Source organism: Heliangelus exortis, chromosome 2, assembly GCF_036169615.1.
Source record: "Heliangelus exortis chromosome 2, bHelExo1.hap1, whole genome shotgun sequence".
NCBI lineage: Eukaryota > Metazoa > Chordata > Aves > Apodiformes > Trochilidae > Heliangelus > Heliangelus exortis.
Window position 1 is genome coordinate 39,251,580 of NC_092423.1, and position 18,413 is coordinate 39,269,992.

Consider the following 18,413-nt stretch of genomic DNA (forward strand, 5'->3'; position numbering starts at 1 on the left):
GCTTGGGCTCTATCTTCAATTAATGTAATCCTATGTCCCAAAAAAAGATCTTTTTCTTTTTTTTTTTTTTTTTTTTTTTTCCTACTGATCTTAGCTATCAGTAATGAAAGAGGAGGTAAGACAGTCTGGTGTAGCTGAAAAGAATGAGATGCCCATTTAGTGGGAAGTGGTGAGTCTTTGGGAGGAAACGCTTAGAAAGTTTAAAAAAAAAAGCACAAGCTTTTCTCCTTTTCTTGTAAAGTGAATATAATGTGGCCCATAGCTGTCAGGACTGTCCATGATGAAATTTAACCTCTGACTTCTCATCAGATGCAAATTCACCAAGGTGCAAGTGAGGAGGCCAAGAAAAATGGAGTAATAACTGAGTATTCATATTTAGCTGGCATCTGAGGGGTATGTTCACTGGTTGGACTAAGCTGGGGTTGGCTACTGACAAATACTCTTAGAAATATTGTTTATTTAGTAATATACTTCTGCTGCAGAAAATTTAGTCAGCTATGAAATACAAGGTAGTTAATTACAATATCGACAGCAAATGGAAAATGTGTGCTGTTAAGTTAGGCATTTATTCTCTCCTCTTTGAACTGCATGCAGGACTTCATAGTTTTCAGACATTTCACTTTTTAGATTTCATCATTTACAAGTGGAGAAAATAAAACTGACCTTCCTGAAGTTGTGGTCAACTGGTATAATAAATTAAATGAGTTCATGTTGGCAAGCTATGCTTATCAAAATCTTGGGTTAGTGAAGACAGTTTTATTTTATTTTAGAACTGAAAAAAAGGAAAAAAAAATACCCTAAAGTCCTGTCAGATGAAAAAAAATCCCCCTCAATAAACCTACAATAGATTGTTAAATCTGTGTTGTCTTTTGACCTTTTGAAGCTTGTTTACTTAGAATTAGAAGGCATAAATTAATAATATTGGAAAAGGAAGTATTTTTAATAATGCAGATTTATGTTTAAAGAACTCTTTCAAAAACTAATTAGCACACAACTCATTGAAAGGAATTTACTTATTTCAATATGATATTTTACTGGAAGTACTGATCAATCTTTTTTTAAACTATTTTCTGTGTACCATCACTAAACAATATTTGACACTATTGATTTGTAAAACCAATCTGATGCAAACAGTGTATGACAGAAGTTGTTTGTTATTAAGAGATAGAATCCTGTCTCAGAAAGGCTTGTCATCCTGGTGAGACAAAATCACACAAAGTAATTTAACTTGTATCATAGTTTTTCTGACAGTTGGCTTCATCTTAAAAGTGAACAAAACTTTGTCTATGCATGCATGTCTTCAATGGGCTATGGACCCAAAGTTCATTTATTTGAAAGCAAAGTAGTTTTCTTTGGTAGCACTGTTTTTATCTAATTAAGAAGCAGTGCAATAATTGTAATGCAAAACATTCAGAAGAAATGTCTTGGTATGTGAGACAGTTTATTAACCATAAATTTGAGGAATTGCTGTAGTTTAGCAAGTTCAAAGCAAAATGTCAATTGTATTTTATATATATTTATGAAAATAGAAATATTGGGTTTGCTCTACTGCTTGGGCATAACTGTGATGAATATTATATAGACAGATAGATCAAGGAACCTTTACTTTTTGAATTTGTGATGAATGACTGCATATCAGGCTATTAAAACCATTAGGTAGAGTTTTTCTGAGAAACAAGAGCAACCAGAGGTTATACGGTGCCTCAGGCTATCGCTTCTCAACTTTTCTGGTTTCCACGAGGTAGCTATTAAAGAACCATAATTTATACAACTGGATTCTCAAATAAGACCCAGCAAGGTGGGCTTTAAAGGCTGAATTAATCACTCTGTTACTGTAGTTTCAAATCTCTAATTTGAATTTTTCAGCCTTAAGAAAGGCATTGGCATAAATCCTATATGTTCTTTCTTCTCAATGTACTTTATATCTGCTGCTTACTTCCACTTTCCTGAAAATGGAGAAATTAGCAAAACAAAATACTACCAGTCCACCAGAGCTTCATGAGTTTTGCTGTCTGTGTACATGTTTACCTGATTTCCTTTTGTGTTAGTGTACTGTGTTTGCAAAGGACATCATGTTTATTTTGCACTGATATACAGGAAAGGCAGCAGAGGAAAGGGCTGCCTGATCCCTTGTCTTGGCTGCTGCTCCCTGGATTGGGTAGGAGTCTTTGGAAGAAGCAGGTTGATTGCTACATGGTGGACCAGGCAGAGAGGGCGAGTATACATCAGTCTGCTGTGCTCCAGGGAAGTGCAGGCTGCAGACAGGCTTCAGCAGTGAAGGGAACAATTGTTTTCTTAAAATGCCAGAGGGACTGAAGAAAAGTTTTGGCAAGTTGGTGTGATTTAGAGTAGACAGTAAGGTAGGAGGGAAAATGTTTGCATCCAGAAAGGACACAGTTGGCGCAAGGGATATTTTAATTCAGTCCTTGTAAGTCTACTTTTTCTTAGCAGATCTTTATTTCCTCCACCTAAAAACTCTGTGTTCTATGAAAGCTAGTTTTAAGACCTTGAGAACTTTCAGTATCCTTAAGGAAGAGGTTCCAGTACTTCCATCTTCAGTTTGTGGAAGGAATTTGTCTTACCAGGGTGTAACAAGTATTCTGTCCTTGAATCTTACAGGCAACAGTGGGTAGAATTAGGAATTAAAGGAAATAATCTCATTTTCAAAACAAATAGGAAAGGCTGTGGATCTCCTATCATGAGGGTTGTTTTTACACTGTCTGAAAAGATACTAACTGAATCTGTGCTTGCTTCCATTGCTGTCTCAAATTTATTTCCTTAAGTGAGACCATCTCTACTACTAAATGTTAGACAGCAGCTTCAAATAATCCAATAAACAAAAGACTGAGATGCAAATTATTTTGACAATTTCTATATAAATCATAAGAGACAATTTCTGGTTAAACTGCCTAGCCCAGGCCTACAAATGGTAGCTCTTAGAGTTCACAGGTGGCTGTGTTGAGTCTCTGGCATTAGAACTGGATAATCCAAAGCACCGGCTGCAAGGGAATTTTAAGTAACCTGGGACTCTTGGGGCCTGGGGTTTTTCTGCATGCCTATTCCACAATGACATGGTGAGCTGCCTGGGGAGCAGTTGGCATCTTAAAAACTATTTCCAGATACCTGGTGTCCTCCCTCATCTCTCTGAGGTGCACTGTGGTATGTGGTGTGTAGGGCTACTGAGATCAGGCATCCAAAGTGGATGGGTTCTACTCTGGACCTAATGTATGGGAAATGAGCAAATGAGACACCATTTGTAGAAACAAATGGGGGAAAGATGCCCAGAATATGTGTAAACAGTCTGCAGCCTATAATTTTATACTTGTGACTTAACTTTATTTTTGTTTAATAGTGAATCATAACAAGAATATTTTTACAATTACTTTACTTCATCATTTAATCTGGAGAAAGAATTTAGTATAGTTGCAAGAATTTAATTTGATGGCATGGGCAATAAACAGTACAAAGAGGCAGTTTTGTGGGTTTGTTACTTTTCATTAAAATACCTAAAGAGTGAAAGCTGCTGATAATTTTTTTTTTTTTTTTTTTTTTTTTTGTCAATGTGCAGTTAATGATCAACACAGAGAATGCAAAAATGTCTTGGTAGAGCATTTTTAAAGTAGTTGCAAGGGAAGCATCTGGGGACCAGACTTCTCTTGTGGAAACATGCCAACAACTGTGTTGTGTTTCCTTACAATAAAGTGACCTATGTTGAAATGCTTTGTCTTCTGTCCCTTTTTCGAGTAAGTTCTTTTCTGGAATCAGACTATAAATTTGAATACTTTAACTCTGCAGATTACTAAAGGACATTATGCGGCTTAAACAAGGTGCTTTCTTTATGAATTCTATGTGTGTAAATATTATGTCAAGTCACATTTGTCACAATTAGGGATATGTAGTTTTCAGAAATGGCTTTTAAATTTAAGTCTTGCTGCTGGTAAGCAAGTATGGGAAACTTCACTTGACATTTACAGACTTTTTTATGCATCATACAATTTTTAGCTTGAGAAATATATCTCCTGTACATGGTTGTCAAATAACACTGTAGTATAGAGTTTACGGTATAGATTAGCTAACTGAATATTTGATTACTAGATCTATTCACATAGAGAACTATTTATATCTTCTATGTGAATTTTAATAGCCACCACATTTTTTTAGCAAAACATTTTAATAATAAGGCTTATAAAATGTCACTTAAACTATTTACATAATTAATTATTACAGATTGAGAGAACAAACAAATTTATTTTAGTTTCACTGAATTCACATAAGTCTTCTTTATATTTATATTTAAGAATGTACTTATGTGCACGCCACACATATTTAGGCAAGCAATTGCTAGTACAAATTCCTGTGAACCTAAAGTACAACAATGGAATCAAGCACAAGATTGTTCTGTCCCTTTGAACTACTAATTTGCATTCTGTCCAATAATTACAACTACCTTTTTTTTTTTTGAGGATGAAGGGGGACAAGAGGGAGTATTTTTGTTAATCAGCTAAATAATTAGATAAGTATGTTGGAACATTAAACCCAGAAGATTCCCTTTACATTGTTGAGGCTTGTTAAGATTCGTATCTTAAGCATTTTATTTTTTCTTGAAATGTTTAAGTGTGGATTTAGGTAAGATGCCTGTTGCCTCGATTTTGTATGACAGATTTGACACTACAGAAACATTTCTATAAGTGGGCCCAAAACTGTTTGTTTTTTGGTTTTTTTTTTTGTTGTTGTTGGAAGCTAACATAAAACTTAACTTTCAGAGATGCTTCTGTTCTTTTGATGAGATACAGATAGCATTTTAAAACGTGCCTAATCAAAGAATTTGTAAGGAGCTGAATTCTGAAATCACTTATGAAATTTTCAACTTGTTTGGCCTATCAGATAATTTTTTGTTTTCTGAGTTTAATATATTCTGACCAGTTCACTGGTCACTAGGATTAGACAGTTTGAAGAGACTTGCTGGAAACAAAATTATGAAATAGCTCCTTTGCTCCTTTAATTGTATATACAAATGTTCTATGAATATAAAAACAGAAAAAAAAAAAAAAGTTTCTGGAAGTGGATCTCTAATTTCTTTTATTCTTCATTATAATAATTGTGTGCATATCCACGACTGAACTTGCTTGTCATGACCTTTATCTTTTCTCTTGAGAAGAATTACTATTATCAAGTCTCCCTTCATGAGGAAATAAAAAGGTCAGTGCAAAATCCCTTATTTCTATGCAGTGCACATTGTACTTTGGCGTATTTGTATTGAATTTTATTAATAATAATTAGTTTCTTTTTTGTCAAAGGAACTTTAGTATTCCAAAATCAGATATTCTACATGGTCATTCCTGATAGTTACTCCTACTTATCCTGTGTTGTTCTATCTCTTCTCCTGCCGATCTTGCAATTGGTGTAGTTAAGATTTTACATAATTATTTTCCTCCTAATCCTGTCAGCCTAGCTAATTTTTTCCCTCCTTCAAGCTTAAATAGGCAAACTCTTAATTCTTCTGCATCTATATTTTTTAAGAAAAAAAAATGTAGGAAATGCAAGCTGGTTTTTTTTTTGTTTGTTTGTTTTTTTTTTTTTAAAATCACAGATTTAAAAATTGTTTAGAAGCATGTTTTTCTTTCATTGTAATACTTCAAGATCCTGAAGGGCCTTGTGAAGCCCTGAACACAATAACTTCCATACTAACAACCTCTGTGCCTGGTAAATGAACAAAACTGAAGAGAATACAGGCTTTGTATGAATTGTAACTACAGAATGGGGCAAGGGCAGGGAAGTAACAGTATTGGGACACTTGGTACTTGGAAAAGTAAGGAAAATGAAGCTGAGAAAGTGCTAACGTATATTCAGGTCTCAAAAAGTAGGAAAGGCAAGTAAAGCAAAACATGGTCCTGAATTTCTTGAAAAATTTCTAAAATTATGCACAGTAGAGTGTGAGGATCCACTTTGCAGCAGTTTAGCAGCAACTGTGGATGACCTTGCCGACAGTGCTCACTTTTATCTCTTGTGGGAGTAACTGTTTTTCCTCCAGGGACAGAGATGTGTTCTTTGATCACCCGGTCTTCATACTTTCTGTTCTAAAACACTGCAAAAATTACTTTCTGATAGAAAAAGCTTGACTTTTTCCATCTTCCTTCCCAGGAAACTCATGAGTAGTCATATAGTATCTTCCTGCTGTTTAAAACAGTTTTAAATCCATTGCTGTTGTGTAGTTCATGTGGATGGCTATGTGTAGAAGTGCAGTGACTTTTTCACAGATATATTTAGATTTTTTTTCCTTAAAAAATCTCCAGACTTACTAATTTCTCTCTGCTACTTCTTTATAGCAACAGTTACATGATCCAAACAGCGTTCTTCTGCACTAGGATTTTTTTTTGTTTGTTTACTTCACTCTTTACTTTATCAAATGTTGTATCTCCAAAATCCTTTTGTTAGGAAGGGAATGTTATATCTGATTTTGATTAAGTCAAACCATAACATATGCTTAGAAGTGGTGAAGATTTTTTAAGAGATTTTTTGTTTCTCCTGAAAACGGTTCAGTGACATTCCAAGACTCCAGTATCACTTCCTCTCCTTCTCACCTCCTTTTCCTTAAGCATCGATTTTGAGTTAATTTATAACAGAATCTATGAATCTTTTTCTGTGAGGATGATGAAGTAGCTTTTCTAAGGTCTTCCCAAGAGTAGCCAGTGCTTCATTTCTACCTCAGATGGCTGTTCTGGTTATTCAGAGTGCTCACACAATTGGGATTAACGGTGGTGCAGAGTAGCACATTTCCAAGATTCAAGGTGTGCAACTAAGGAGAAAAAAGTGCAGGATTTCTCCAGGAATTCAGGAAACTTCACAGCTGGAGACTTGGCAAGATCTGGACAGAACTGAGTCATTTGAGCTAATCCTGTTCTATAAAGTCATCAGCCTCAGCTGTCTCATACGTAAACTTTTTAAACTGCTGCTGAGCAGCTTAGTGTGGAGTAGTACCAAAAGAAATCAAATGCTGTTTCTTAGAAACCTGATCTGATTTGCAGAGTTAGAGCAGGATTTCAGACTAAGCAATTTCCACTGGTCCCCTCTATCCCAAAGTATTTAATAGTTTTTGGGAGGTCACTGTCAACAGTAATAACAGATATCTGTTCCTGTCTACTGGTTGGACATATTCTCAGCCTTACTCAGAATTTAGATAATGGTTGTTTTCAAAGAGCCGATGAAAACTTGTGCAAAAAGAATTAGAGATCCCATTCAATTTAGCTGAGTAGTGTATTTCAATGAAACCTTTTTCCTCAACCTTGCAATCAGACTTGGATCATGTTTTGGAAGGAATTGAGACTAGGAATTGGCAGGGGTTGTCCTCAACTAAAACTAAACCATCTTAGTGTGCATAATATTTTTCACTAAAATGTGGTTTTGTACTGTCCATAACCTGCAGATGTCTTTCTAAATTCTATTTGAATACAATTCTGTTGTCTTGTTTCCCATCATATTTCTGAGCATGGTGGTGACCATATATATTCATATACATATTCAGATGCAACTTCTGCTTCTGCTTGTATTTTGCAATCCCAGTGTTTAGGCTGTGTCTGTGTTGCCTGTTTCTGTCTACCTGTTCTGCCTGTGTTTTGGAAATAATTTTTTCACTCAAGCTTTTCACAAAGGAGCGTGACTTTTCTCTTTGAGCCATTGGGTGTTGACTAGCTGACCCACAGAAGTAGGAATAAAATAAGAATGGTCTTCTATTCAAATCATTTTCATTGGAAAATCCCTTTAAGATCATTGGGTCCAACCATGAACCTAGCACTGCCAATTCCACCACTAAACCATGTCCTGAAATACCACATCTACATTTGTTTTAAATACCTCTAAGGATGGTGACTCAACCATTTCTATGGGCATCCTGTTCTTAATAAACCCTTCAAGTGAAGAAATTTCTCCTCATATCCAACCTAAGCCATTACTGCTGCAACTTGAGGTTGTTTCCTCTCGTCCTATAACCTGTCACTTGGGAGAAGAGACTAACACTCACCTGGCTATAACCTCCCTTCAGGTATTTGTAGAGAATTATAAGGTCTTCCCTCAGTCTCCTCTTCCCCAGACTAAACAACCCCAATTCCTTCAGCCACTCCTTATGAAACTTGTGCTCTAAACCCTTCACCAGCTTCTTTTCTCTTCTTTGGACATGCTCCAGCACCTCAATGTCTTTGTCATGGGAGGTCCAAAACTGACCACATTATTTGAGGTATGGACTTACCAGTGTTGAGTGTAGGGGGATAATCACTTCTGTGCTCCTGCTGGCCACACTATTTCTGATACAAGCCAACGATGGGATTGGCCCTGGCCACTTGGGCACACTGGCTGTCTGATTCAGCTGGCTATTGAAAAACACCCCCAGGTCCTTTTTCACCAGGCAGCTTTCCAGCCACTTTCCCTCAAGCCTGTAGCAGTGCATCAGTTTTTGTGATGTTAACAATTACATGTTCTGTTATGGCAAGAAATTCTTAGGCTTCTATTATCTTCTCTAAATAACAAGTTCGTTTTCCATTTCTGCCACCTTCCTGGAGGTGTTTTCATCCCTGATCCCTGTTCACTCAGACACTGCAGATACTGTCAGGTGGACCTTGATTAAAAGGTAATCTGTCTCCCCCTCTCTGTCACACCCCAGATCTCACACCATGGCTAGAGAATAGCACCTTCAGCAGCCTTTTCTAAACCATTTCATTTGTGAATGGAGTGCACAAGAGCGCTACTGGGAATGCAGGATAAATGCCAGGAAGTACCTAAGTCTCCAAGTCATCTGTCATGCTCAGGAGGAACCAGCAGAAAGAGGCAGATCTGTAGGAATACTGGAGGATTTTCAGACTTAAGGTTTTGCCACCGTTGGTTTTGGAGACCTCTCTATACAAAAGGGGTGGTGGATCTGGAGTCAAAAAGGAGAGGACAGAAAGTAATGTCCCTGCCATTATACATACACCAAGGCAAGCCTAGGATCAAGGAAGACACAGAGCTTTCCAGGGATATGTAACAGCTTAGTCTAGAACACAGTAAGAGTTTGGGTGAAGTGTTAAGGCATCTACAGATGTGTATATAGTGAGAATACTGCAGAGGGCTCCTCTCCAAGGCTCGGGAGCACTGCCCTCAGGTAAGGCAGCTTTTTGGCCCTGCATCAAGCAGGGTGGTAATTCTTCCTTTGTTCCCAGGTGGTCTCCAGTCCTCCCTGGTAATGCTAGTAGAAGGTGTCAGTTTGGCCAAATAGTAAAAATGATTTTGTGTTCTTAAATTCTCTGTTTATTGTTCCTTCTTTGAAATTGCTTAAATGATTCTCTAAGCAAATAATTTTGTTTGTTAAAAAAACTCACAATAACAAAAAATCAAAAAAAAAAACCCCAGTTCTCGCTAATTCTTTTTTTTAAATTACATGGCTGGATTGAATTATGTTCCTTATTAGAGTAATAACCTTGTGTTGCTTATTAGAGTAATACCCCATCTGCTGTGGGGCTAGGTAAATTCATAAAATTAGAAATCTGGGAGAGAAAAGGCCTTGACTCCCACGGTAAGCATTTATTCAAGTTTGAAAGTTCTTGTTTACATGTGTGCACAGTCATTATTCGATGGCAAAAAAAGCAAGGTGGTGGAGTAATATTCTCAGTGTTACCATGCTGTTGTATCTTTTGTCTTTTTCTTACATAAAGCAGTATAGACCCATGATGTTCAGTGTCAGCAGAATTCTTCATGTACACACCTGTCATCCCTGCTGAGTACAATAGTAAAGAGGCTGTTTTTGGGGTTTTTTTAGGGTTTTTTTATTATTTAATAATGCAAGTGTTTTTTGTGGAGGTCTGTCTTATAAAACCTGTTTATAGGCTTATAACCTTCGGACACCACGTTGAGATTTCAGATGAAGATATATTAATGTACATTACAAGCATGTGATTGCTTATGTCATTGTGGAATAGATGAAAAATTAGTTCACTGCAGTAGTCTTTATCTTAACTGATCAAAACATCTTCCAATGATTTTTCTAACAATATATGATTGAAACACGCATGTTCCCATGTTGTAGAGCTCCATGTTGCAGCTGAGAGGCATGTAAATACAAGCTGCTTATATGCAAGAAGCTTCCAGATTTGCAATATGATTGCTATGGAAACCACACAGTGAAAACCTTATAACCATCTGTGTGGTTTGGTAGATTCTGCTGCATAGCTGAGTTGTTTTTGTTTACTGTTATTAAAGTGTTGAATGAAATGTATCATCCCACAAACAGTGATTCTCCAAGGTATAAACTGGTATTGTGCAGTGACAATGTCTGTGTCAGAGGCTAGAAGTTGGTAGAATACAAATTAATAATGCCATTAGAGTATGATATAAAAAGGTGGTTAAGGAATGTGTTAGTGGAAGAAACTGCTAAGTTTATGTATATTTATTATGGAGATACCACATTCCATTGTAGGAATGCACTGTTCAAGCCAAACTTTTATCCATTTTATACTCAAGTACTGTCTGTGGGGTTTGGGCTTGTTTTTTGTTTTTTTTTTTTTTTTTTTTTTTTTTTGTCCTTTAAGGAAAATAATTTAGGAGCAAAAAAAATCAATGGAATAATGTAAAACAGTTGGCCAGTATATAATTGATTATTAATTTAAAAAATTGTTGATAGTAGACTCATTCATGATTGGGTGATTAGTTTTCTGCTTTTTCTTTAGAATACAAATTAATAACTTACTAGGAAAATATGTTTTACAAGAAGGGGAATCCTTGTGTTTTCAGTTTTTCCATGAAAGCACAAAGCTATCTACATGCCAACTGTACCTTATGAAAACATCTCTCAAAGCCTTCTCTACTGTTTTACTTTAGTTGAAATACTCTTTATTAAAGCCAGCCCTCAGTTTAAGCTACTCTGATGACCATGACAGTGATAGAATTAAAATCCACAGTGCATTCAACACATGAATTGATATATGTTCAAATTCTGAGTAACAACTAAATGTCAACATTTATTTAATAACATGTATTATGCTGTGTGATGGATGTTCTTGGAAAAGGGAGCATCCTAGAAAACTCTGTGTGACAATGGGATACTACTACCTGTGAGTGGTGTAATAGAGAGAGTGAGCCACAGAATACCAGTGCCTCCTAGTGCTCTGACAACACATTAGGGATGTATATTTGCCATTTATGCCCTGATTGTGAGCACTTAAAAAAATCCAATTTAGTGTTCTTGGAAATGAGTGGCAAGGTTTTTGCCAAGCAGGGGAATGTTTGAATGCAGTAAATATTTCGGAGTGTTTTGTTTTGTACTGCAGCTTCATATTTTCCCATGTCTATTGTTTTTTTATCTTGGCTCAAATAATAGTCTATATTCATCTCAACCAGATTTTTAGCAAGTCAAGAGTCAGGCTGGAAAAAAACTCTTGCTGGCTTGCTTAGTAGGGCAGAAGTTCAAAGCTCTTTGTAGAGTGATGTAACTGTAATATTTGTAGGACTGTGTATATAGGTTAGCAGCAATTATGCATACTTATTTCAACAGGTCTACTCTTGTGCTTTAAACATCTGCTTTAATGTTTGCAGGAACAGTCTTGTGGATAGATGAAATTTTTACAAGGCTAAAAATCCTTTGAACTATTGATATAAAATTCACTCTTTGTCAAAGTAGTTAGGCAATTACACAAAAGTTTCACAATAAGGAACATTTTAAAGCTATGAGTTCTGTATCTGTTGGCTGTCATTAATAAAATATCAAAATTAGTTGCTGAAATGTGTGCCCTAAAAAAGGGCATAAGTATCTGTATAAGATGTGATGATGGGCAAAGCCTAATATTTTAAAAGTATTATAAGTCCAATTCTTGTTTGAGAACGGGATTTATCAATATGTTGCTTCCTCATTCACTACAGCAGCATTGTCAGTTTTGATATACTTTGAAGGCCAAGATAAATGTGTTTCTACTTCCTTATGAAACTAAAGAAAGAATGCAGCTGAAAAGACTCACAGTTTGTTCCCTTTTTTGCCTAATCAACAGAATTGTTGGCTGTGAAATGTGAGGAACAAATCTTATGTCCCTGTGCCGGAGTGGATTTACTTAAATGAGGGTGTGAGCGTGAGCAAATTCCTTGTCTGTGCTGGACGAGGAGTATGGAGCACATCTTCTGAAAGTGCCTCTGGGGATTTCTGAGTGTTCCAAGCCTGCTAGCCAGAAAACATCTTTCAGAGTTGATCATTGCCAGGCTTTCTCTCTTCTTGCCTCGTAAACTTGCACCAAGTTATTTGATACAGTCTGTTTTGCTTAAAACTGTTGCTGGGCACAGTAGGCAGGAGCACTGAGTGCATGGCAGCTGTAGTGGCTCTGTTCCCACCGTGCAGGTGTTGAGCAAGCATGTTTTTGACAGTGTTGAAGGTAATATGTTATCTTCCTTCTCTGTGTGCTTCTCTTAAGAACTTCTGAATTCTTGCATAGGCTGGTGATACTTTTAAAATCCTCAGTTTCCTTTTCTTTATTCTGGCAAGAAATGTAGGTAGCAGAATAGGGCCCTCATTCTGATTGACCTAGAATGAGGAGTGACTGAAATGACTGAAAAACAGCAGAACTGCAAGTCTGTATTACTGCATTCAGAGCAGAGTGAAAAGGGAAACAGATGTTCACAACTGAGATCTTGAAAGAAAGCGCTTGGAGTGTTTGGATGGGTGGGGAAAACCACAGAAACAACAATGTTCCAACTTCTGTAGAAATGCAAAATAGTAAGCAGGGCTTACAATCTGGAAATGTAGAGTGTGGCTTTCAGATTGTTGTGGGCTGTAATTCTTCTCAGCTGAGGTATCCCTTCAGAATTTCATTTGCAGTTATGTTTTTTGCAGAAGAACGTGTTCCTTCAAAGGCTGAAGTGCCAAAAAAAACGAGCCAGGAGGAAGTTACCAGTGTTTCAGGTAATTAAAATCTTTCCTCTTTATTTTGTGCATGCACTTTTTTTTTTTTCGTTTCATTTTTAAAAATAATGTTTTTATAGCTCTAAGTCTTTTTCACCTGGGTATTTAATGGCAGCAGAACTGCTTAGCACCACTTAGGATGCATGAAAACCACTTGAGAAGGATTTATAAAGTAAGCCAATTTATACAAGGTATTCCTTCCTGAATTACTTTGTAATGACTCAATTAGCTTTCATTTCTGCACAAAGGAGATTTAGTTGCATAAATTAGCTTATCATCATTGAGGAAGTGTCACTGCTAAAGGACAGTTTATAGATACAACATGCAGTTGCTGTCAAACCTATAAGAATGTAATATAGACATCTGTGTATACTTTGTGCTTGAGCAGAACAGACTTCTGCCATTCAGAGTCTAACAGGGGACAACAAGTTGCCCAAGGGACTGGCAATGTAGACGTCTCTGAAAAGGTCAACTTGACACAGGCTCTGACAATCGACCCAGAGCTCTGTCTTCTTTGATAAAAATCAGATAAACTTAAGACCACTAATTGATCTGCAGCCTGTTTAAATGTTGGCCATGCATATCTTCATTGCATATGATTACCGCAGAAAGCAAATGAATTGGGTAAGAAATGCCAGAGTCCAGTGACAGCAGCATTAAAATTGGAAAAGGACACAAATGCCCAGAAAGGCTGTGAAGGATATTCTCAGCTTTAGTCTGGCAAACTGCCCTTGTACTAATTATCTCTGCGACTGAAAAAATAACTGCAAACACCATGTTAAAGTCACATGGCCAGACAACTTTTCTTGACAGAAAGGTATTTCCAGTTATGCTTAAAAACAAGATATATATGTGCTACAGGGGCATGGACCTTTAGATAAACTGTTGGTGATTTGACACAGCAAGTACAGAAGACTTGCTTCTTATCAGACCTTACACCTTTTCGAGAACAGTTGCATTGTAACTATGACCTGCACTGACATGCAATCTGGCTGTCCTTCCCTCATCGTACATAATTCACATAATTCTTTCAGGGCTGTCAAGGAAGGGGTGGGCAAGAAGAGTTCCTTTAGGAAGTAGCTCTTAAGTGCTCTTCCTGTTGCAACATGTGGAGAGGAAACAGAGGCCTGATTTCCTGACCCATACAGGAAAGCAGGAACAGGTTGCTGTGAGGAGTTTGGGGTTGCTTTTCTTGGAAAGGAAACAAGAGCCAAATCGTCAGATGCAGTTAGCATTGTGCTCTGCTAAAAACCTGTGTAAAACAACATGACTCATTACAGCCTTAGTATTTAGTACTCATTTAGACATTACTGTAATTATAAGAGCATGTTGTCGTAATGGTGTGTGGGGTCAATCTAATTATGAAGTTGCCAATGACTTTTTTTTTTTTCCACTACTGTATCTTCTTGAAGTTCCAAGTGTTTGTACTTCTAGAAATTAAAACCTTAGCACCTTCTTTTCTGAAACCTTTCAACTTCTATGAGAACAGCCTTATCAGTCTTGCTACTATTAGTGTAATGTCCTTGAAAATACCATAACGATTGTCCCCAGATTTCAGGTTCATTAAAAGCAATAATTTTATGATCTGATCTCTCTTACTTGACTATTTAACGCTGGAAATCTGATTGACTTCTAGGGCTGAACTGACATGAGTATTTCTGATAGGCATCACATCATAAATATCTAACCTGACTCAAGAATATTTCATGATTCTACATACACACAGCACGTACATGCTTAAATTTAATTTATGCCCTAGCTTTACTAAGCCTGATTTTCAGAGAAAATATTCTGCAAATTGTCTGTGAGCTCAGCCTGATAAGTGCAAAAACCCCTTTTATTTCTGTTCTTTTCTTGTCCTAATGTATCTTTACTTGCATTAATGTTCAGACTTGAATTCTTTTTATGTCTGCTGTATTGATGCTGACTGTTGCTGCTGGATAGCTTTACATTAATTGCTAGTGACCTAATTATTTTTTAAAAAACCCAAAGCATTGAAGAGTTGGTTATATAGTACAGAATGCTGGATCTTTTTTGCTACTACTATCTACTCATTATTTCCACAATCTCTCTATCAGTGAGTGTCATGTTCTTTAATGTCTCTGTGTAAATACCGTGATTTTAGAGTAACTAAAGAATAATAAGAGAAGCAAACTGAGAAAGATCATGCTGAACAGATTGGGCTAGAATTTTGAACTTCACCTGTCCCTCCATCTTTAAGCATTCAGTATGGTAAATATTGATCACATCCTCACCTAAAAAGTAATTTTCCAGAAGTTCACCTCTTTCCAATACAGCTAAGTGGCCCAGAATAGTAATCTTCAAGTCTGATCCTATAAACTGTTGGTAAATCTGATCAAGATACAAGGAACATGAATCAGAATGGCAAGCAGCTTAATAGACTGGGCTGTGTACACACACTGTGAAATACAGTTTCACAGTGGTGAAAGGAAAATATACATGTTTGTTTCTTCATTGCACAAGTAATGTGTAAGAAGACAAAATTAGCTCCTAGCTCTAAGTCACTACCATAGTAGGGTTTGCTAATTTGGATGCCATAAATGTTAAAATGGAAGATCAGTGAAAATTGGGCACAGTCACATTTTTTCTAATGTTTTAAGCAGTGCATTTCCATACTTGGGCTGTAATTCCTGGTTTTGTTGTAGCCAGTTTAGTTTTATGCCAGATTTGTGCTCAGAAATTTAAAGTGCAAAAACTGGCATAAGGAAGAGTGCAGGAATAGAGGAGTCTACAGTTAAACTGGCTTGGAATGTAACGGCTTAAATCGTTATGAAATATGTGATCTTTATCTTTTTTTTTTTCCCCAGGTTTTGTTTTTTCTGTTTATTGAGCCTTTTAGAATATTCCAGCACTTTTTATTATTATTATTATTATTATTTTTATTTGAAGTGAATGCTTGAGTGATATACTTGTCAGATTTTTTTACCTTAGCTGTTCACCTTTATTCAAGCATGTACTGTCAGGTGCCAATATATTTCAGTGAAATAGGCAGCCTGAGCCTACTGTCATGAAGGTTGGCAGCCATTACTGTTTGACTTGTCAAATAAATTCTGATGTGTTTTTATCATTATATTGGACAAAAATATTTGGTGTTCCTAATACTGTTACTGGAAAAACAGTGGTTGCAGGAGAAAACCACAAGGAATTTGGAAACTGTTGAATAGTTATTCATCCAGATAGCTGTCTTGGAATGAAAGAACTATTTCCTGGAGAAACAACCTATCCAAAATCCTGCTCATCCATATCTTGTGGTTGGTAGTATTAAAGCAATGGGTAGGAAAAGCAAACTGCTTCCCACTCTCTATTGCACTTTTTTTTTTTTTTTTTTTTTTTTTTTAAATCATCTCTTATTTATGTTTGTGGACTAAGTGACCATGCCTTCAAAACACAACAGACATTAGTTTAGCAATTGTCATCATAGTATTTTTAAGGCACACAATATTTCACTGTGTATAATAGGTTGTTACTGTGATAGAGTAATGCCAGCAAATCGAGACCTTCTGATTTTGAACTTTATGAAGCATTTCACCATTTAGATAGATTCAAAAGTTAAATTTACAATTGGCTTTTATGCATGTGTAGTTTCACTTAGAGAATTTTGAGAAACTTGTGTTGGTGGGTATGATACAGGATGAAGAGTTTTAAATTAACACGTACTGGAAGACCATCACTAGCACTTTCTCTCCCTGTTTTTCATTTCTGTGCTCCTGGTATACCAGTGTATGTTTTTTCTGAGGATTGTGGCTTAGTGATTTAAACAACTCTGTCTCACATTGAATTGCCATATGAGGGCACAGAGCCCTGTTTAGTCTTTGGGCAGCATTTCCACTGTAGCAGTAAGTTTATTTTAAATTGCATCTTTTCCAGCATTGTCATGTTATTAGTAGAGCTGCTTTCCCACTCTAAGGCTTAATTAAATGCTCATGATGAACATCCAGGGAGAGATGTGTCTCACCTGCTGTAGGATCTCTTCTGTTGCTCACGTTCCCTGTGTAGCTCCCATTAGTGTTAACAGGAATCACTCAGGCAAATAAAGGACAGAACAGACCTCAAAGTGATAAAGATCAATGTGAGAAGTCATGATTCATTTCGGTGCAATTTTGAAGAAGTACTGTATTTTAAACCAAATCAATATGACAACTGCAGAAAGATTTGAAAAGAGGGATATATACAAAAATAGCACATTAAGGTTTTTTTTTCCTCATGTGGTTTACCCTATCTTTTAGGAGACAAAGTAGAGAACTCTGATCGGCGTGGTACAAAAAATAGAGGAGAGATTCTGATTTAATATTAATCAAAATTTATTTGGCACTGACCTGTGTGATGCTAACTTGGTGAATAATGAGCTGACAAATGGGAAGGGCCAAAATTTGGAGGTGCAGCATTTCAAACTGGTTCTACCTTCTTGAAATTATTCTTTCTATACATTTTACAATAACCAAATCTCTTATTTCTGGAGTGTTAGGAGTTTTTATAGAGGTATATGTTGCTATTTTTGGGGTGCTGACAGGAGGATTTGTGCACTGGTAGGCAGATCTCCCCCTAGTGCAATACAGTGAGTAGTAGCCACTCATCACTAGTTTATGGAGAATTACATAGTGACTAAATTGCAAAACAGCTTTAAATTCAAACTTATGAATGTTTAGCCTTATGATAGTATTGCTGTCAAAGCAAGACAGCACAGAACACAGACTGAAATGGATAAACAGAGAATAAGCTCTACTTGCTCATACAGAAGATATTAAAATTAAAATCTACTTGTCAAAATAGGAGAAAACACAAGTTGAACACTGCTGTATTTTTTAATAGCATGACACTTTCACTTGATACTTGATATTTTGGCAGGATTTTTTTTTGGTAATAAAGTGAACCAATCACGATTAAATTGTAAACTATAAATAATGGTGTAGAGTGCTAACGACATGCAAATGTAACTGGTATATGTTGGAATAACCAGCAAGCCTGCTGTTTGAGGATCATATAACAAAACTAAGATGACAGCTTTGATCCAGCCAGTTCAGTCATATTTATGTTTTCAGAATTGGGAGATAGCTTTCCAGTGATGTAAATTATTAGTACATACACATTCTGTCTGGTTAGTGTATACATAATGTAACTGGTCATCTTAGTGGTATTGCTTACATTCTTTTTGCATTAACTCATCACACTCCATTCCCATGGAATTAAAAACAGGAAATAGTTTGCAGTGTAACAGAAGCACCCAGTGTATTTAGCCATGTTTAAGCACTGCGTTTCAATAGAGGTACTCTGTATTGTAAGTGTATGACAAAGCATTTATTACTGTGTTATTGCCGTATTACAGAGCAAAGAGTGCTAAATAATCAATCAGTTAATGGTCTGTATGGCAGCTTGAACACAGCACATCCATTGTGCTTATGCAGTTAGAAGGATGAGTTTATGACTGCAGTGTAGTTGCATGTTTAGAGTTTAATATCCTAAACTGGAGCTGACACAAATATTTTTA

General features: G+C 36.4%; 1 protein-coding gene across 1 annotated transcript in view; it reads left to right on the forward strand.

Moving 5' to 3' along the window:
- The window catches only part of SKAP2 (src kinase associated phosphoprotein 2), a 119,058-nt gene that overhangs the window by 87,559 nt on the left and 13,086 nt on the right, over window positions 1–18,413 (forward strand). Inside the window, exon 10 of the mRNA XM_071735653.1 lies at window positions 12,839–12,907. Within this exon, the coding sequence (XP_071591754.1) occupies window positions 12,839–12,907 (69 nt within the window). The remainder of the gene's footprint in view (window positions 1–12,838; window positions 12,908–18,413) is intronic.